Consider the following 21,427-nt stretch of genomic DNA (forward strand, 5'->3'; position numbering starts at 1 on the left):
CTGAAGTAAATGGGGAAAAAGGCACAAATACATTCTAAACCAGGTTCATTTTCAAAATATTTGTAAATACTTTACACTGGCTTAGCAACTGCTACCATAAATTATAATTGTGGAAAGTCACAAAGTAAACCAGTGAAACATATGGCAGACTGTAGACATGATGCCTGGAAATGAACATAGCCAGGGAAGCTAACACTTCAGTCACCATACATTGTTTTAATAATTGGCTTCATTGCTGCTCATATAAACTGTAAGCAAATGAGTAAAATGTCCAAATGGGATCAGTTGGGCCAGGGGTATGCTGCCAATGTTCCTAGAAGGAATGCCCATAAAAATGTTCCCCTTTAGCCTTTGATAAAACTCACATTTGATAAAACCCACATGAGCGTACTTGCAGAGAGAACAATGAGGGACTGATGAATCTATTCACCTTTGTTCCTGTTTAAACAAAAACAATTTGATCACAGCCAAGTGTATTTTTATAAGTGTTTTCCTTTGTTCTTGCAAAAGATGCCAAATTAAAATTGTACATAATATAAAATGCTTATGCAATACACTGTGTTAAACTTGTGTAATTTGAAATAGGCAGATGTGTGTAGCTTTGCAGGGGAGTTTAGGGGTATCCTGCTCTGGTAATGTTTGCAACCAGTTACAATTTGGAACATTCCAAAGACAAAAAATCTACTCTTCAGGAATATTTTTACGAAACCCAGGGATGTCAGCTCTGTAAGGGTAACCTGACAATGTTCAGCATGGGTCAGCTTTATCAAAAGTAGAGACAGCATCCCAATCCTCTTTTCTGTTTGGTGGTAGAATGTTAATAAGGGTGCACAGAGAGCCCTTCCCAGCACATCGCTGACGCTGCAGCTGCACTACCTCGCAGTCGACCCATGAAAATCGAATTAAGTGCTACGCCTCTCGCAGAGCTGGATTACAGAAGTCAACATTAGAGGCGACTTAGGTTGCCGTAAAGGACCCGGTAGTGTAGACACATACATTAACAGGTCGACGTGAGGTGGCTTCCTTGGACCTAACTTTTTAGTGTAGACCAAGCCTGACTTGGTCTAACCAATTCTGCTCCTTTAAAAAACTGCAGTTTTCTTGTGGAAGTCTTTGTTAAGCTATTTCACGAGGTTTCTTTTTCTTCTAGTGCCTGTATGGCTCCAGAAGCAACACTGTCAGTGACTGCTTCAAATGTAATAGTAGTAAAACACTTTCACTTAGAAATATCAAATGATACAAAACCATTATTTATAAATCTGTTCTCTTTTATATGGCGAGTTCACTGATTGCAATCAAGTGGCATAAACCAACCCTCCACTAGAGGGCACATACAACATAAACTGTTTGTTCAACGTTAGATCGTTGTTAACGTTACCAAGGTCAAGCACAATACAGCATAAACCTATTCCTGATAGATTTATGAGTCCATTCTGCACTGTTTAGGATCCATCTGGTTACATAGTGAATTAAAATGTTCACTCAGCAACTGTTGGCTTGCTGGGTAGTAAAAGAGTACACGGCACACACACTTATTTGAATGCTAAAAAATCCTGAAGGATGCCACGATTTGAAGATCAAATATCCACTTTACCTCTAGGTGAAAAATGCCAGTATAAACATTACCGATATTAGCCACCATGTATATGGGGGGGGGAGATTTAAATGGTCTCCTAGACAGCCTGGCTAAATCTGACCGTGGATACTGGGGTTGTGTATAAATATGTATATGATTTGCCAGTGTGTGCATGGGAACACACATCCCCATGTAATATGTGTGACTATATAATACATAAACACACACACACACTGTCCCTATTACCTACGCAGGATGCATTTATACAATAGCTCAAACGTTTGCATTTGTATCCCGCGTGCTGCAGATGCCAAGCTCTGCGAGACGGCAGCTCCCCACATATGTGCAAGCAGCGCTCGATGCGTGTTACAAAGGAGACCTGCCTGCAGCAGCTGTGCCCTGAGTGAGCCATGCCCGCTGGAGGGGCGCGGGCTCCGCCGCAGGTCTGTGTGCAGAGAAGGGGCCTCGCGTCTTTTCTTCTCCTCCGGCTGTCAGTGATGTCATGCGGAGGCAGCCGCCGCGGCGGGGGGAGGAGGCGCTGCAGGTTCATGTGTATGTAATGAAAAGGCAGTTGACAAGCTGCCAAAACGCACGAGAGGGAGAAACTGGACCCACTGGATTTCGCAAAGCGAGTCGTCATCTGCAGCAGCTCCATGGCGAGGGAGGAGGGAGCGGCGGCCCCGGCCTCTGCTGCTTCAATGTGAAACCCCAAGCCAGGGGTGGGGGATCCTAGGGGGGGCACAGGCCAAATACAGCCTCCTGCGGCGCGCGATTGCTTCCCCCCTCGCTGGGATTTACCCTCCGCGCGGCGGCGGCGGCGGCAGCAGCCATGAACTCCGCGGAGCAGACCGTTACATGGCTGATCACCCTGGGCGTGCTGGAGTCGCCCAAAAAGACCATCTCGGACCCCGAGGGGTTTTTGCAATCGTCTCTGAAAGACGGGGTGGTGCTGTGCCGGCTGCTGGACCGCCTGCTCCCGGGCACCATAGATAAAGTAAGTGCATGTTCCTCTGCCCCTGAATCCCACCCCCACCCAGCCTTGGCGTGTGTTTGTACCAGAGAACGAACACACACACACACACACACCCCCCCCCCCCCGCAGCATGCACAGCCCCATAGGGTCTAGGCTCACGCAGCTCAGAATGCACCGTGTGCTGAATAATGCATCCACCCTGCAGGGTGTCAGATGCACCCCGGCTCCCCTGGCAGCTGAGCCGGTGACTGCAAAAGCCAAACGTGCAGAACGAGCCTGTGACACTAACGCCGCCCGCTCTGTGGGCAGGAAAGGGGCGCCCGGGTGGGGTGGGTGGGGGGCAAAGCTTAAGCGCCCCCGCCGAGAGCGCGCGGTGCTTGCTGCACGCAGCCACATGGGCTGATGAACCCGAGAAGACACGTCCCCGCCCTGATTGCCCTGGCCCCGGCCGGGGAGCGAACCGAGCCGGGATTAGCTTTACGCACTTTCCTTTGTGCAGTGATCCCCCCTCACGCACCCCACCCTTGAAAGCCCGGGCAGCGGCAAAGGAAACGGGCGGCCTTTCCCCTGTGCATGCGGCCGCCTCCGCTAGCCCGCCGCACGGCAACCTCCTCCAGCGGGGAGCGCTGCGAAGGCGCCATTGCCCGGGGCTGGGGGCAGAGGAGGGGGCGCAGGCAGGCGCAGAGTTTCCAGCAAGGCTGGACTCTAGTCGGTCACGTTTAAAGGGACAGGAGCCTGGGCTAGTCCAGAGCTGTGGAATCACCTCCCCGTGTGCGGGAGAAGAGGAGATTCTGCCCAGTGGATAGGAATGAGGTTATTTTTATGTGGCTGTAATGTGTTAGCCTCAGTACTGGTTTATTAAAATGGCCCGATAAAAACAATTTCCCAATCAGACATCGTCCTGCGGGAACCACGTGACATGAGGTTATTTAGGAAAATGATAAAGAAGAGTGTATTAAATATACACTGTGGTCATCATTATTGGTTATGAAGTACTGTCAGTGGGCTAGGTGCTGTGAAGGCGCAGTCCTTGTCCTGCGTAATTTACAGTCAAAAGCCCCGATTTCATTCCTGTGGGTGCACCTGAATGGAGCCCCAGTGGTTCTTTGCAGGCAATGGCATCCACCCGTTTGCAGGATTGGGGCCTAAATAGAGGTGAATATAAGCAGGGAGAGTGGATGAGACAACAAGTAGTGTGCTCAAATGGTGAGCTGTGTTAGTTCATAGGTTTTTGGTTTTTTTGAGTTTCACAATTTTGGTGAGATTATTTTATGGGGAGAAAATGCCTCTCAATATTAAAATCCTAGCTGTATGTGAAGGAGAAATGTATACAGGATCAGATGTATCCATTTCAACCTTCCTTTAGGACATTCCAAAACCAGTCCATATAACGTCTGAAATACTAAAAATGTCTCAAACAGCACACGATGCACTGTGACCCAGTCTCAGTAAACATTAGAGGAATGTTTTTAAATACTAGAAATAGTTTTCATGAGGACTGTTTGTTTTTGTATTGTTTGGGCCTTTTATTGTTTACCTATCACTCAGAAGATCCTACTTTTTTCAAAGTGACATAAAAATGGCATTACAGTTTTATTTTGCATTGTGTGAAAAATACAAACATATGGTGTGAAATAACTTTCATGCACCATGTACACTTATATACAATAATTCCTCTAGTATTCCAAATAGAGAGGATTTATTCCATGCCCAAAAGAGGCTACAGTACTTGGAATGTTCAAGCTGAAACATCGGGGCTTTATTTACCAATTTTCATTCAGAATATTAGAGGAATTAGTGTTTGTATGGACACCGTGTTACATATATTATTTTTTCTACAGAGCACATATGCAAACTTTGATATACATATCAGCACTTATGTTAAAACTTTGCCTTTATACCATACAAGATAACGAGGGAAAGAATGATGAAGAGCATTTGGTGGGCCAATGGGGAACCCCTGTTTTTTAAAATACAGTATGATAAATGAGGCAGAATGGTCTAGTAGTCAAGGCACTGAACTAAAATAGAAGAGGTCTGAGCTCAATTCTTGTCTCTGCTACAGACTTCTATTACTCTTTATTTGCATTGCCATTGCAGTGGTGCCCAGGCGCCCCCAATCAGGGATTAGATCCCATTGTGCTAGGCACTGTACAAACACATAACCAAAAAAATATTTGGTCCCTGACCCAAAGAATATGCAATCTAACGATAAGACATGGCAACAAGGGAAAGTGACAAACAGAGGGCTGAAGCACAAAATATCAATGAAATGCATATGAGGAATGTGATAAGCAATGGTCACAGCACATCAGCGAGCTAATTGCTCTGTGCCTCGTTGCCCATCTGTAAAATGGAGGGGATAGTACTTCCTTTCTCCCACCCCGTATCTTGTCTGTGTAGGATCCAATCCCGCAGAGATTCACTCCTGGTTTAATTTTCCACACTGTGCGTAATCCCAGAGTAAGTCTTTGCTGGGTCAAAGCTTTAGATTCCTTGGGGCAGGGACTATCTCTTGGGGCTCTGAACTTAACTGAGGCCATTAGATACTACTGTAATATAAATAATAATAATTAAGAAAGCGGAATGGAAGAGAGCATGAGAACAATATCTTCAGAGAGTGCATGAATTCTACACGAGTGCCACGGAATTGGGGATTGAATTGTTCATGCAAATGATGGACTATCTGCCATTTTTATACCAGGTGCCAGAGTAACTAGAACCAGCAAAGTCACACAACTGTTCAGACAGGATGAAACTCACTCACCCATGGAGGGCCCATTCAAGGCTCGCCATGACACTTAAGCTCTGTAGTAGGGCTGTGCAGTAAGGCACAGTACTTGGTCAGTTGCATAGATGGCCGTTCACATTCCCTGTGTGCTGTGCAGGGAGCTCTGAACTAGCTGTGACTAGGACTCCGGAAGAGCCTATTGGACCCACACTTTGATAGATCTAGTGGCTTGGAGCCACTATCTAGGGCAGTGGTTTTCAACCAGTGGTCTGCGAACCACGGGGAGTCCAGAGACTATGTCTAAGATTTTGACAGGGGTCCGCACCTCCATTCAATTTTTTTAGGGGTACGCAAATGAAAAGTTGAAAACCACTGATCTAGGGGGTTGTATAGCAGTTGCAAACACTGTTTCAGTTCATTGACTAGAATAGCTGCCATATAGGAGCTGTGGTTTTCTCATTTTGGGGGTGTGTATGGATTGTATCCCCCAATTCTCAGTTATTTTCCTGAATAAATCCCACTAATAATAAATAACAAAATTAAATCCCATTAATAATAAATAAATAACAAATCCCATTTATTCATTATGGGGGAAGGGATGACTTTCACTCATACTGCACTTGCATATCCAAAAAACTACACTCAAAAAACTTTACTAATGCTCCATGTCAACATCTTAAAGATTCTGTTTAAATTCTGATATCACACATTGCCAGCAATAGGAGTTTTGGTGCACAAGAAATGTAGGATTGGCTCCATTTTCTCTAATTCTCATTCTGTTTTTTTGTTACTAGAACCATCTGCATGAAAACAGAATAGTTGTTTTTAAGAGTTCATGTTCTCCTAGTGTTATCATTCTGTTTGCTACATTGTTACTACTCCTAACAGTAATTAATATAGCACAAGACACATACAGAGTTCTTTTCAAATCTGTGCCTTGGTACTTTACTCCTTGGCACCCAAAAGCCTACTGACTTAAATGGGCATTTTGGAGGCCCAAGAAATGTAGGAGTGAGCCCATAAACTAAGGCCTTGTCTACACTATAGAGTTTTGTCGACAAAAGTCAGCTTTCATTGACAAAACAGTGGATGTGTACACACTACAATGCTCCTTCTGCTGACAAAACCCTCCTGCTTTGCCGACAAAATAAAATCACCTTGATGAGAGGCATAAAGCTTTTTGTGGCAAAGTTATATCGACAAAGGTTCAGTGTAGACCAGGGATCGGCAACCTTTCAGAAGTGGGGTGCCGAGTCTTCATTTATTCACTCTAATTTAAGGTTTCGCATGCCAGTAATACATTTAAACGTTTTTAGAAGGTCTCTTTCTATAAGTCTATAATATATAACTAAACTATTGTTGTATGTAAAGTAAATAAGGTTTTTAAAATGTTTAAGAAGCTTCATTTAAAATTAAATTAAAATGCAGAGCCCCTCGGACTGGTGGCCAGGACCCGGGCAGTGTGAGTGCCACTGAAAATCAGCTCGCGTGCTGCCTTTGGCACACGTGCCATAGGTTGCCTACTCCTGGTGTAGACACTGAGCTTGGTTATGTTGCTGTAAATGGCCTCCTGGAGGTGTCCCACAATGTCCATCCTGACCACTCTGGGCAGCAGTTCGAACTCCACTGCCCTGGTCCCAGGTACACAGGCATCCACCTCTCCCCCTTTGAAGACCAGGGGATTTTTGAAATTCTACGTCCTGTTTGTTTGGCATGGACAACTCACATCACATCTTCCCAGCTGACCCTGGTGGCTCCCCGCAGCAAACGCTGTCTTGCTTGGAGCACACCTGAGTTGTTAGATCTGCTGGCGCTGTGGGGTGAGGAGGCTGTGCAGTCCCAGCTCCACTCTAGCTGTAGGAACTTTGATACCTACAGTCAGATTTCTTGTGGCATGTTGGATAAGAGCTACGACCGGGACACACATCAATGTCGTGCAAAGATAAAGGAGCTGAGGCAGGCGTACCAATAGGCAAGGGAGTCAAACCGTCACTTCAGTGCTGGGCCAAGGATCTGCTGCTTCTATAAAGAATGGGTGCCATCCTTGGTGGCGACTCCATCTCCACCACCAAGAGCCCTGTGGATACTTTGGTGGGGCTGAAGACAGTGGACTCAACTCCGATGAGGAAATGGTGGACGAGGAGGTCGAGTTGGAGGACTCGAGCGGCGAGTCAGGAACTCTTTTTGACTCTGGAGGGGTCTAGCCAGTCCCAGCAGTCTGTCTCTGGCGTGCATGATGCAGGAGAGGAGAGCTCTGGTAAGTGATCTTTTTGAGTTGTTGCTGCTCGGTTATATGAGGTAGATCTGTCCTTTGCTTTGTTATAGGCTAGAAATAGGTGAAGGGATAGAAATGTACAAGATTAGCTGTGTTGGCGCGTGCTTCACGTTCCCCTGGGCAGCTTTGCAGTGCGGTGGAACAGTGTGTTAATGCACACCGAGATTTCATGGGAATCCTCCAGAGAGATCTCTAGGAAACTTCCCTGGAGGTACTAGCCAATCCTCTGTTGAAGGTTCCTTGGCAGAGCTGCTTTGTTCCTTCCCCCATTGTAGGAAACTTTCCCATGCCAGTTAGTAATCACTTGTGCAGTGACCAAAGTGGCACACAGGCGAGAAGAATAGGGACCTGGTCTGAAGCCACACTCATGCAAGAGATGCACCCTTGCATCCTTCCTTACCCTCAGGAGTGAGATATCATCTTCAATGACCTCTGCCTGTGGAAAATGGTGGCAGAATTTACAATATTGTCCCTAGTCCCCTGCAGTGATCCCCTTAAAAAAACAACGAGACCCTTTGCCACCTCTTGAGCGCCTCCCCCCCGCCGCCCCGGGCTGTGTGCTTGCCAAGAGACAGTGAGAAACTGATTCGTATTTTTTAAAAGGTGCATTTTACTATAATGAGTTGATGTGGTGCGTGCACTAAAATTCATTCTTCTGTTTATTGTTTCTTGTGCTTCTGCAGATGTGGACTTCAGTGGAACCCCCTACACACTGGCGGAGCACCTCTGCTAGATAAGGAAGCAACCAAGGAGGCGCAAGGAGTACCTGTTTTGAGGGGTGCTCCAATCCTTAGAGGCTGAAAAACAAGAACGCAGGTTGTGGAGAGAGACTTTAAAAGAAAATTATAAAATAGACAGGCAGGACAGAAAGGAGAGCCAGGAGTGAATTTTAATGGGCCAGGAGCAGATGATAAAAGTGATGGAGGAGCAAACAGAGATGTTGAAGTCCCTAATCACACTGCAGGCAGAATTCATGCGTGCTCGACCCCGCTGCAGATGATACAGAACTGCTTTCCGTGCCCTCCCCAAACTCCTCCCACACATTCCTTGCAACTTCCAGGCCCATCTTGGTACCTGGTCACTCCACCTCTTCAGACAGCTTCCAAAATGATAGCTGGATTTACACACAGCTATGAGAGCCTACACTGCCCTTCATTGTTATCTCCCTTCCCACCAAGCTTTTGTGTGTGTTGTTTATTGGTATTTAATAAAAACAAACTCGCTGAATGATAACCAATCTTTATTTGTCTCCAAAACACGGTGGTTGCTGCTGGAATGAATACACAGTGGCAATTTGATAATTTGCTGTGTAAAAATCCCAGTCAGGAATCATTAAAATTTTTATGCAAGGTGGCAAGTTAACAAAGCATGGCAGAATGCTGTATAGAATGACTCATTACTGGAGCTGATTGTCAAAATGGTGCCTCAAAGCCTCCCTGATTCAGATAGACCCCTCTTGTGCCCCTCTAATAGCCCTGATATCTAGCTGCTCAAAATTAGCCGCCAGGTGATCTGCCTCCGAGCTTTTCTATCCCAGGGGAAACTTCTCACATTAGCTTCACAAGTATTATGGAACGCACAGCAGGCTGCTGTGACCATGGGAATATTTTCCTCGTTTAGGTCTAACCTGGCATAAAGGCAGCGCCAGCGTGCTTTTAATCTGCCAAAGGCACATTCTATGGTTATTCTGCACCTGCTTAGCCTATTGTTGAAGCATTCCTTGCTGCTGTCTAGGCTTCCCTTGTAAGGCTTCATGAGCCACTGGAGTAAGGGGTAGGCTGGGTCTCCCAGGATCACCATGAGCATTTCTATATCCCCATTGGAGTCTTCTGGTCTGGAAAGAAAGTCCCTGCTTCCAGCTTTCTGTACAGGCCAGTGTTCCTGAAGATGTATGTATCATGCACCTTCCCTGACCACCCCACGTTGATGTCAGTGAAACGCCCACGGTGATGAACAAGCGCCTGCAACACTATGGAGAAGTACCCATTCCTATTGATGTACTCCGTTGCAAGGTGGTCCGGTGTCAAAATTGTAATGTGTGTGCCATCTGTCGCCTCTCCGCAGTTAGAGAAACCCATTTCTGCAAAGCCATCCACTATTTCGTGCAAATTGCCAAGAGCCATGGTTCTTCGTAGCAGGATGTGATTAATGGCCCTGCACACTTGCCTTAATGCAGCCCCAGTGGTGGACTTCCCGACTCCAAACTGATTCGTGACCGACCAGTAGCAGTCTGGAGTTGCCAGCTTCCACACAGCGATCGCCACACGGTTCTCCACTAAGAAGACAGCTCTCATTTTGGTGTCCTTGCGCTGCAGTGCCAGGGCAAGCACCGCACACAGTTCCAGGAAGGTGGCTTTCTGCATCTGAAAGTTCTTCAGCGACTGCTTATCATCCCAGACCTGCATAATGATGCGATCCCACCACTCAGTGCTTATTTCCTGAGCCCAAAAGTGACGGTCCACTATGTGCAGCTTCTCCCTGAATGCCAAAAGTAATCTGGTGTTGTTTCTTTTCATGGCACACAGCAGGTCAGACAGATTTGGTCCTCATGATATACTGCATGACCAGCTGTGATGTTTTCATAAGAGAGAGCAGTGCAGGATCCATCCTTTCAGACAGAGAAGGCGGGCGCACAGTAAACAGGGGCTGTTGAAAAATGCTGTGAAACACAGTTGGAATCCCAGGGAATCATGGGATGGAAAAAAACTGTATCATAGGACATTGAGCCCTCACCCATGATGCACTGCAATCCATTCTGTCTTCCCACAACTCCTATCTGCAGAAGGTGGTGAGTAGCGCAGTGGGATAAATACCCACAGTGCACTGCTCTCTCTGTCAATGCTAGAGCACCAACTGTGGGCATGCTCCACTGACAGAAGAAGCGTTGTGTGAACACGCACAAACGATATAATTATACCGGTTTTTGATTGTCGGCTTAACTAGCGTTAACAAAATTCTATAGTGTAGACAAGGCCTAAAACTCGTTCATTTCCCCAAAGAGTTAGGATTGTGACTCACTAGGCATAAACAATATGAACAGACCTCATTTTCATGCAAATACCCCTAGTAATTAAAAACAGATGGGACTTACAGAAAATAAATGACAGATCAGCAGGAGAGGATCTAAATAGAATGTTTGTCAATCAGCTGCTTTTAGAAAATGCTTTTAGAAAATAGTATGTGTTTAGAAGACATCTGTCTGGGGAGAGGAATTGAAGAGGAAATTACATATAACAGTATTAATACTTTTTTAATGCCCTGCTTTTAAGGCCTTTGGGCACCATAATAAAAATTAGTGAAAACAGAAGTATAATAAACAAAGGCAGTGTGCCCATTAAAAGGCAAAAAGCTCAAAGAACAGGTTTGTCTTAAGCAGAGAAACAAGTCAATGGATTTTGATACTAGGTGGACTGACCTTTTTGTTTACAGTAAATACACAACCTCATACACAGAATAACAAGTAGAGTTTCCTTTCAGAAAGCTATGGTTAAATTATTTTCACATTAAAACTATATTCTGTCTTCAACACAAGAAGATTAGAAATTTACTAGATTTCAAGAAGTGTAAATTGAAAAAATTAGGAAAGCATTGTTACTATAGATGGTGTCTCTTATTTTTAGGCAGTCATGTGAGATCATGTTACTCTGCATTTCAGAATAAAACATGTCAATGCTAAACAGAAATTTTAGCAAGCTGGTTCTGCTGAAAACTTTGTCATGAATATGAGAAATGAACGAAAGAAAAAACAGTTCTGAAAAGAAAATTGTTACAAGCTTTTTGGAGCACATATGTTTATATTGGGGAGCTATTCTCTTTTAAAGAGTAGGAACCTTATCACATGCATCACCATCAATGTTAGCAATTGTTTGACTGAAAAGCCATGGCTTCAAATTACTGCATTTCAACCACGTGTTTTAAATTAGAGTTATGTTGATAGTGGGAGGGAGGGAACTATTAATAAAAGTTGCAGTGGAGATGCCTTTCATTATAGGAAACATTTTCCAAATAAGTTGCTGTATCTCAGACAGTTGACCCAGTTTTGATACTGTATATAAGGATTAAAACTAGAGTGGGAACCTTCCTTGTCATGCTCCACTAAGTTTTGTTGTACTTTCGCTTGTAGTCTGTTGTCCCTATTTATAAAGAGCATTATTCTAAAGAGACTCTTATTCAGCTAACTGCCACGTTGAGGAAAAGACATAGGGATTCCTCATTGTGATCTGGCACCTTTATTTTGCTCCCCCACAACTAACAGAATCATCCAAATCACAGGACTTGGCGTTGATGGGGGACTTCAACTACCCAAACATCTGTTGGGAAAATAATACAGATGGCACAACTTATCCAACAAGTTCTTGGAATGCATTGGAGACAACTTGTTATTACAAAAGGTAGAGAGGCTGTTTTAGATTTGATTCTGACAAATAGGGAGGAATTGGTTGAGAATTTGAGGGTGGAAGGCAACTTGCGTGAAAATGATCTTGAAATGATAAGTTCATGATTCTAAGGAATGGAAGGAGGGAAAACAGCAGAATAAAGACAAAAGACTTCAAGAAGGAAGGCTTTAGCAAATTCAGAGAATTGGTCATTGAGAGCCCATGAAGCAAGTCTAAGGGAAAAAAGAGTTGAGAAGAGTTGGCGGTTTTTTAAAGAAACATTAAGGGTACAAGAACAAACTATCCCAGTGCATAGGAAAGATAGGAAATATGTTAAGAGACCACCCAGGCTTAACCAGGTGTTCTTCAGCAAACTGAAACTCAAAATGTCATACAAAAAAGTGGAAACTAGGTCAAATTACAAAGGATGAATATAAAAAAACACCAACACCACAAGCATGTAGGGGCAAAATTAAAAAGGCCAAGGTACAAAACATGATTAAACTAGCTAGGGACATAAAGGGTAACAAGAAATATTTTACAAATACATTAGAAGCAAGAGGAAGACCAAGACAGACTAGGGCCATTACTCAATGAGGAGCGAAAGACAATAATAGAAAACACAGCAATGGCCGAAGTGTTAAATTTCTTTTTTGTTTCAGTTTTCATCAAAAAGGTTGGCAGTGATAGGAAAACTAACATAGTGAACATCAATGTAAATGGGGTAGAATATGAGGCAAAAATAGAGAAAGAACAAGTTAAGAATTACTTAGACAAATTAGATGTCTTCAAGTTGCCAGGGCCTGAAGAAATATATCCTAGAATAGTTAAGGAATTAGCTGAAGAGGAGATCTCTGAGCCATTAGCGATTATCTCTGAGAACTCATGGAGGACAGGAAAGATCACAAAGGACTGGAAAAAGGCAAATATAGTACCCTACCTATAAAAAAGGGAATAGTGACAACCCAGGGAATTATACACCAGTCTAACTTTGGTATCCAGAAAGAAAAAAGAGCACATAAACAATCAAATTTGTAATCATCTAGAAGATAATAAATTGATAAGTAACAGTCAACATGGATTTGTCAAGAACAAATCATGTCAAACCAACCTAATATCCTTCGTTGACAGGGTAAGGAAGACGGTAAGAAGAAGTGGATGTGATATATCTCTATTTTAGTAAGGCTTTTGAGACTGTCTCACATAAGCCAACTAGAGAAATATAGCCTAGACAAGCCTACTATAAGGTAGATCAGGGGTCGGCAACTTTTCAGAAGTGGTGTGCCGAGTCTTCATTTATTCATTTTAATTTAAGATTTGGCGTGCCAGTAATACATTTTAACGTTTTTAGAAGGTCTCTTTCTATAAGTCTATATTATATAACTAAACTATTGTTGTATGTAAAGTAAATAAGGTTTTTCAAATGTTTAAGAAGCTTCATTTAAAATTAAATTAAAATGCAGAGTCCCCCGGACCAGTGGCCAGGACCCGGGCAGTGTGAGTGCCACTGAAAATCAGCTCACGTGCCACCTTCGGCACGCGTGCCATAGGTTGCCTATCCCTGAGGTAGATGCACAACTGATTTGAAAATTATACTCAGAGAGTAGTTATCAATGATTCACAGTCACGCTTGAAGGGTATATTGAATGGAATCCCTCAGTGATATATCCTGTGTCCGGTTCTACTCAATATCTTCATAAATGATTTGGATAATGGCATAGAGAATACACTTATAAAGTTTGTGGACATTACCAAGCTGGGAGGGGTTGCAAGCATTTGGAGGACAGGATTAGAATTAAAAATGATCTTGACAAGCTGGACAAATGGTTTGAAATAAATAGGATGAAATTCAGTAAGGACAAACACAAAGTACGTTACTTGGAAAGGAAAGTCAATTGCACAAATACAAAATAGGAAATGACTGCTTAGGAAGGAGTGCTGCAGAAAAAGATCTGGGCAGTATAGTGGATAACAAATTAAATATGAGCCAATGATGTAGTACTGTTGCCAAAAAAGTGAACATAATTCTGGGATGTATTAGTGTTGTAATCAAGACATGGGTGGTAATACTTCCATTCTACTCAGCACTGATAAGACCTCCCCTGGAGTACTGTGTCCAGTTTTGGGCACCACACTTTGAAAAAGATGTGGATAAACTGGAGAAAGTCCAGAGGAGAGTAACAAAAATGATTAAAGGTCTAGAAAACATGACATATGAGGAAAGGTTGAAAAAATTGGGTTTGTTTAGCCTGGAGAAGAGACGACTGAGAAGGGACATGAAAACAGTCTTCAAGTACATAAAAATTTGTTATAATAATAAGAAGGAGATAAATTGTTCTCTATATCTACTGAGGACAGGACAAGAAATAATGGTCTTAAATTGCAGCAAGGGAGATTTAGGTTAGACATTAAGAAAAACTTCCTAAATGCAAAGGTAATTGATCACTAGTACAAATTACCTAGGGAGGTTGTGGAATCTCTGTCATTGGAGGATTTTAAGAACAGGTTAGACAAACACCTGTCAGGGATAGTCTAGATAATATTTAGTCCTGTCTCAGTGAAGAGGACTGGACTAGATGACCTGTTGAGGTCCCCTCTAGTCCTACATTTCTATGATTCTGTGTAATGGGGTTTTACAAGTGGGAGGGCTCTTTGAAGCCCTTTGAATAGGAGGCATGCTGGGGAGAGAAGGGTTGCTGTTATCTGTGGAACAGACCCTAAGTGAGTTCCTGAAGCTGAGTGTAAGTTATAGCAACCCTGAAGCTGCTCTGATTTATGTAGGAGGCAGGGGCAGAATACAGGAAGTGCAAAGATGATTTAAAGCCACCTTTGCCACTTTCCCCTTCTGTTCCTGCATCAAGCATAGCTTGGGAAGAGCAGAGTCTGGTTTAGGAAGAATAGATAGCCACTTTTTTGCTGGTTGAGACTCAAGGGAAATTTGTACTCATAAGAATTTATTTTCTACATGGGAAAGCTCGGACACCAAAGTAAAATTAATCTGGTTATTTAAAGGGATAATATCAGGATTGAGGGGGCCAATACATTTGAGTCCTCCTAATCCCTTTAGGAGTGAGGTCTCTGGCCTAAATAAATGTCTCGAGTTTTAATTTTGGAACAAAAATAATTTAATTTGCTAATGACCCATAGAAAACAAATGCAGCACTGGGTATACATTGAATAGGAGCACAAGCATTTATGCACAATCACTTCCCACAAAGGGAGCCCAAGCATTCATGCGCAGCTGCTTTCCCTTAACTGTTCTCCTTGCAGGCAGCTACGGTGATTGGCAAAATGAGAATGATGTTTGAAACCAGTAACAATCATTTGTCTCTGATTTCACCTGAATTCTTGAGACCACATTTTTCTATCAGTTACGCAAGTCTGAGGACAGAGTCTAGTGTTTTGAGGCTTTGGGAGGAAGAAAGAGAAGGTGGTTAGGAATCAGAAGAGCATTTGGAGGTGAATTGAGCTAGAAAGCAGTGACATTTTTGGTGGGGAAGCCTGGTACCGTTGTACATACTGTGAGTTTATAGTGCTAGCTGATAGCAGATTGTGGGGGCACAGACAGTGGAGCAGGTTGGTCCCTGTGACATCAGTCAGGGCATCAGAGTATCACCACCTGAGGTCTGTACCATGCAGATTAGCACCAAGAGGATGTTCCGTTCCCCACTGCTGAAATCCACAGAGAAACACTTTGCAGACCCTCATCACAGTAGTTGAGAGACATAGCAGGGCTGGACCTAGGGGACAGGAGACATGCAGGGCCGTAGCAACAAAGAACGTGGCCCCCTCCGAACGTGGCCCCCTCCGAACATATGTCCGGGCGGGGCCCCTTACAATGCAGAAGCTGGAATGCGGTATTTATTTTGCCACTTTTAGGGGCCCCCTTCCTTGCGGGGCCCCCTCCGGTCGGAGGGTACGGAGGGCGCTCGCTACGCCTCTGGAGACATGTTTGCGTATTTATGCACATATGGTCTCTCTCCTGGCAATAGGCTTATTTATTAGCCTCCCAAGGAGGTTATTTGTGCTTCTGGCAGGAATAATGTGCCCCAGGATTCCCTGTGCAGATTAGCTCTGCTTTTGCTGTACTTTGAGGGCTGGTTACCACTTTCCCTGCATTGGCCAGAATGTGGCCCACATAATTTACTTCGAGAACATATTTTATTGCCTGTGTTTTACAGCTGCTCCAAAGGCTAACAAAAATGACAGCTTGGTGCTGTTAAGGACTCATTCATAACACTTTTAGGGCCCTTTTGTCCCCTTCATACCTGCGGCTGGAGGGGATGAGAATCTAGCAGACACAGATAGAGGGGTGGTACATTGCCATTTCCACAGTGGCTCCTCTCCATGGTTCCCTGGACTTAGGCAACTGTGGCGTCAGCCAAGGAAGCACTGTATGTGTGCCAGAGAAGAAGGGAGTTTCTAGCTGGCTTTGGTGGCTCTTCTTTGAAAAATGGTCATGTCAAAAAGGGTGGGTGTGGCTCTTGGGTGACATCAGGGCTGCTGAGGCCTGGGAAGTCATGGAGAAACCCCCCGCCCCAAACATTGAAAATACTGAGCGAGGAAAATACTTTTGTAACGAATACTGCAAGACACAGGTGCTGACTTCGTAGGTGCTCCAGCCCTGGAACACCATGGAAAAAAATTAGTGGGTGCTTTGCACCCACCGGCAAACAGCTTCCCCTCCCCACCCCCAGCACCTCCCATCCGCTGCCGGACCTGCTGATCAACTCCTCCCCCTCCCACCCAGCGCCTCCCGCCTGCTGCGATCAGCTGTTCCGGCGTGCAGGAGGCCCTGGGGGGGAGGAGCAGGGACAGGGCACGCTCTGGGGAAGGGGTGGAACTAGGCAGGAACATAGTGGGGGTAGGAAGAGGCAGGGCAGAGGTGGGGCCTTGGGGGAAGGGGTGGAGTGGGGGCAGGGCCTGGGGTTGAGCGGGGGTTGAGCACCCCCAGGGAAAGGAGGAAGCTGGTGCCTGTGCTGCGAGACAAATTATTTTATTGGTGTTGTTCTCATTCATATTCCCTGGACCCTGGCTGCCACAGTGCTTTCCAGACAGGCCTGGGTCAGCCGTCTCCTTTCCCCGCCAGGAGGGCAGACGGGATCCTCTCTCCTTAGCTCCTGGGTTCTCAGTTGCCCTGGTGTTACCCAGTTCAAACTCAGAACACCCTCCAGCTGTGGGAGGAAAAGAGGGAGCTCTGAGCCAGTGTCAGCTGCCTGGCTCCCTAAGCCAGCCTACAGTCCTGACTCCTTGACTCACTGGCGGGCAGACCACGGTGTGCAGAAGCCAGACGTTCAAAAATCAAGCTCAAAAACTCACAAGAATGACTTAAAAATTGAGATTTTCAAAAATAATACAGTTTGGGTTCTTTTTATTTACTTTCCGGCTTTTGAGCCTCTAGGGGGTCACATTTTTCAAGCTTTTCTCCAAAAAATGACTTTTAAAAAAAAATGGAAGGTGAGATTTTCATGCAGCCACTTGGTTCTGGAGCAGGGGCTTTAAGAAAAACACAAAATATCATGAGGCTTGTGATAAAATCATGAGAGTTGGCAACCAGTCAGAAATGTACTCCAGCTGGCACCCTTGGGAGCTCTGCTCCCTGGCTCCTGGTCAGATTTGGCAATCCTGGGCTCACTAACAAGATCTATGCTTGGCTCCATGGAACAGTGTATAGTTCCAGACCTTGTCGGAGAAGTACAGTGGTGGTTCCAGTGCCCCATGCTCTTCAGAGCAACCTGTATGATGTGCTGGATCTGTCCTGCTCTGGACAGACTGATGGCTGCAAAGGTTGGAAAGAAATCTCCTTTTCCTTCTGTCTACCCTTTTAAGGCCAACAGAGTGGGAGCATAGGTTAATAAGCCAAATAGCTCTTCCTTTCAAGGAAACCTGGAGACAAAGAGGCAACCGCGGGAAGGCTGGGGAATGGAGAAGGAAAACAAAACGTGGGGTGCCTGGCTGCTGCAAAATGGAGAATTCTGCATCCAAAATGTTGAATTTTGCCGCTTCTTTCAAAATTTCAAATTTTGCAGCAAATGTCACTGATCCAGAATCACAGAGCACACCAGTTATGCTAATCTTATCTCTGACCCCAAAGCCAGAGATATCCCCTAACATGTTTGTATAAAATATTTCCATTACAATAAAAAGTCCTTACTTTCAATTTCAAGTGCCTGAGGGGAGGAAATAGGAATTCATTTGAATGGAAGTTAGGTCGCAAAGTAATAATGAGGCAGTAAATACAACCTACAAGATGTTAAAATAATGATGGGGGGAACTGGCAGGGCCCGTATATTTATGTTGTGTAACACTTCCCATCATAAAGGAGTCGTTACCTTTTCTTTGAGAAGCTCTTACATCTTCAGTGTATGCAGTAGGCCTTTGATCATAGAATCATAGAATATCAGGGTTGGAAGGGACCTCAGGAGGTCATCTTGTCCAACCCCCTGCACAAAGCAGGACCAATTCCCAACTAAATCATCCCAGCCAGGGCTTTGTCAAGCCTGACCTTAAAAACCTGTAAGGAAGGAGATTCCACCACCTCCCTAGGTAACCCATTCCAGTGATTCACCACCCTCCTAGTGAAAAAGTTTTTCCTAATATCCAACCTAAACCTCCCTCATTGCAACTTGAGACCATTACTCCTTGTTCTGTCATCTGCTACCACTGAGAACAGTCTAGATCCATCCTCCTTGTAACCCCTTTTCAGCAGCTATCAAATCCCCCCTCATTCTTCTTTTCTGCAGACTAAATAATCCTAGTTCACGCAGCCTCTCCTCGTAAATCATGTGCTCCAGTCCCGTAATCATTTTTGTTGCCCTCCACTGGACTCTTTCCAATTTTTCACTGTTCATCAGGGGGAATCTACCCAGGCTACAGAAGTGCCTTTTCTTTGTCCTGTGAAATTCCATTCAGATTTGGCTGAGATATAAAATATTAACAGTTGCCATTTCCCTTCTCTCCTTCTGTTCCTCAGGAAACTGTTGTCAGCCTGCCCAAATCATTGAACATTCTGAGGCTAGGCTCATGCCACCACAAAAGCAGCAGAATCAGCAGCACACACTGTAGAGAGAACACCAGGGTGCTGCTAGTGGAGGGAGAGGCGCAGGCAGGGAAGATATCTGGGCTGGGCTCTCCTGCTCAATAAACCCCAATGCCTAGGTCATGGCTCCAGTGCCCCTCCATGGATGCACCACAGGGGCAGTGCCAGTGCTTCCATTTAGGTGACCTAGGCGGTTGCCTAGGGCACCAGGATTTGGGGGGGGCGGCATTTTGCCGCCCTCGGTGGCAATTCGGTGGCGGGGGGTCCTTCTGCACTCCGGGTCTTCGGCGGCAATTCTGCGGCGGGTCCTTCACTCGCTCCGGGACCCGCCGCCGAAGTGCCCCGAAGACCGGGAGTGCAGAAGGACCCCCCACGCCGCAGAATTGCCGACAATGACGGGGAGCGCGGAAGGACCCCTGCCTAGGGCGCCAAAAACCCTGGCGCTGCTCCTGCACAGGGGGTAGGAGCTCCCTCAACTCCTGGTCCGGGAGAGACAGGCTGGGTTCCCTTCAACCACTCCCTGGAGCAGCAACCTATCAACTTCTCTCCTCACCTGCCAGCTCTGGAAAAATAAACCTTAATCAGCTGGCAGCTAATGTTAGTCCTTTAGCTCAAGTAGTAGCAGTCTGTGCTGTAATGCTGACAGATGTTATGGTTCAAACGCTGCTGATGATTCAGGGTGGGGGTTTCTGACATCTGTGCAAAATAAAAAATCCATACATTTTGAAAATTACAATGTAAAAGTTATTTAGGCTGCAGAGTCAAACATTTGAAAGTTAGGAAATGCAAGGATAAAAGTTGCCAGGGCAACCTTAATTTGACTCCCTTGTGTGTAGGCATTAAGATACAGTCATTAATTATACAATCACGTACTAATTTTTTCACAGGACCCCTGCCTCAGTACACAGGATGGAACCACAAAGGGGCAGAATTAAAGTTGCATGGGCAACTGTAAACGTTATATTTCCTAACTTTCAAGAGCTTGACTTTGTGACTTAAATAACATTCTTTTAATGTACTTTTGTGTATAATATGAACATATATGGAAACAAATGAAAACAAATATGTTATCAGCTAAAGCTGTCATGGCATCTTTAGCTCATTCTGTTGTGTTTAAGGGCTTGAACCAAAGTCCACTAAAGTCAGTGCGAGACTTTCCATTGACTGCAATGGGATTTGGATCAGGCTGTGAAACAGGTATTGAAACACAGTATTTTACTTACTGCACAGTATATAGTGTTTTTTCTGAACATTGATTAATGTTAGCGTGGGTGCAAATTAACAAGGCGAGTTCAAGATGCTGTGTCAGTCTTAAAGTATCATTTTCTTGCATCAGATTAAATTAAAAACTGGTCCAATTTGTGTGCAAGCCCCATAGAATCAATCTTTTAAGGCTGGCACAGAAGTGCATTGGAGTTTTTAGTAAAATGGTAGTGTCTATCCCTAATTTACTAATGTTATTATAACTTAGTTTTTCGCTATCTACACTGGCTGTGCCTGAGCCTACCTTTTCAGAGCTTTCCCGTACAGAAATGCAAGTATGCAGCAAACAGTCATTGCTGCATATCTGATACACACATTATCTCTGCAAACTCTGTGTACACACATGTTCTTATATACTTTCCAGGTCACTAAAAATCAGTACTAAAGAACTATAGCACCACAGATGCAATATAGTTTTATCCATAAGATGTGGTAAGACACTGCATTTGAAAAGAGAACTAATTGTTAAGTACATTATTTGTAAAAATGAATGAATTAGGCTGGGATTTTTCAAAGGAGCGTAAAGGAGTTTGGTGCCCAAATCCTGTGAAAATCAGTGGAAGTTGGGTGCCTAACCATCTTGTACCCCATTGAAATCACTTGATCATTGCCTGTTGGGTTCACTCCCTCTGGGGCACCTGGCATTGGCCACTGTCGGTAGACAGGATACTGGGCTAGATGGACCTTTGGTCTCACCCAGTATGGCCATTCTTATGTTCTTATGTTGAAAACCCCAACCTACATTTTAAAAAATTAATTACACATATAAACGCTGATTCAAAGCCCATTGAAGTCAATGGCAAGAGGATGGACAGCCCTTGTAGTTTTTGGACCAGACCTTCAGGTGCTGTATGTTGCTGATTTACAACAGCCGAGGATCTGGTGCTTTAACTGTAGTTGCAGATGCTATTATTATTACTATACTGCAAGAGTTTAATTCTTTTCTGAAACCTACCAAGAAGCAGGTGCTGCTTCCTCCTCCCTGGTTGTGGAGGGTGTCTCTCCAGCTCAGCTCTATGGAGTGCACCCTACATGACCCTGTGCAGCAGTCACTGGAGGACTGGGAAAGCCTGAGGGTGCCATGCTGGAGAATCTGCCACTGTGTAGATTCATAAGCACTGATCGCTGCAGAGCACGGGCACAGGAGCAGGCAGGAGGCTAATACAGCTACAATAGTTCCCGTAGAGCTGAGGG

The 21,427-nt window shown here is 44.7% G+C and overlaps 1 protein-coding gene across 2 annotated transcripts in view; it reads left to right on the forward strand.

The window, feature by feature from the left end:
• Nucleotides 1–2,186: 2,186 nt before the first annotated feature.
• The window catches only part of ARHGEF7 (Rho guanine nucleotide exchange factor 7), a 207,814-nt gene continuing 188,573 nt past the window's right edge, over nt 2,187–21,427 (forward strand). For both annotated transcript variants that reach the window (XM_026647573.2, XM_026647565.2), the window contains exon 1: nt 2,187–2,570. In XM_026647573.2, the coding sequence (XP_026503358.1) occupies nt 2,406–2,570 (165 nt within the window). In that variant the 5' untranslated portion in view covers nt 2,187–2,405. The remainder of the gene's footprint in view (nt 2,571–21,427) is intronic.

This window comes from Terrapene carolina, unplaced genomic scaffold, assembly GCF_002925995.2.
Source record: "Terrapene carolina triunguis isolate 2854851 unplaced genomic scaffold, T_m_triunguis-2.0 Scaffold21, whole genome shotgun sequence".
Lineage (NCBI taxonomy): Eukaryota > Metazoa > Chordata > Testudines > Emydidae > Terrapene > Terrapene triunguis.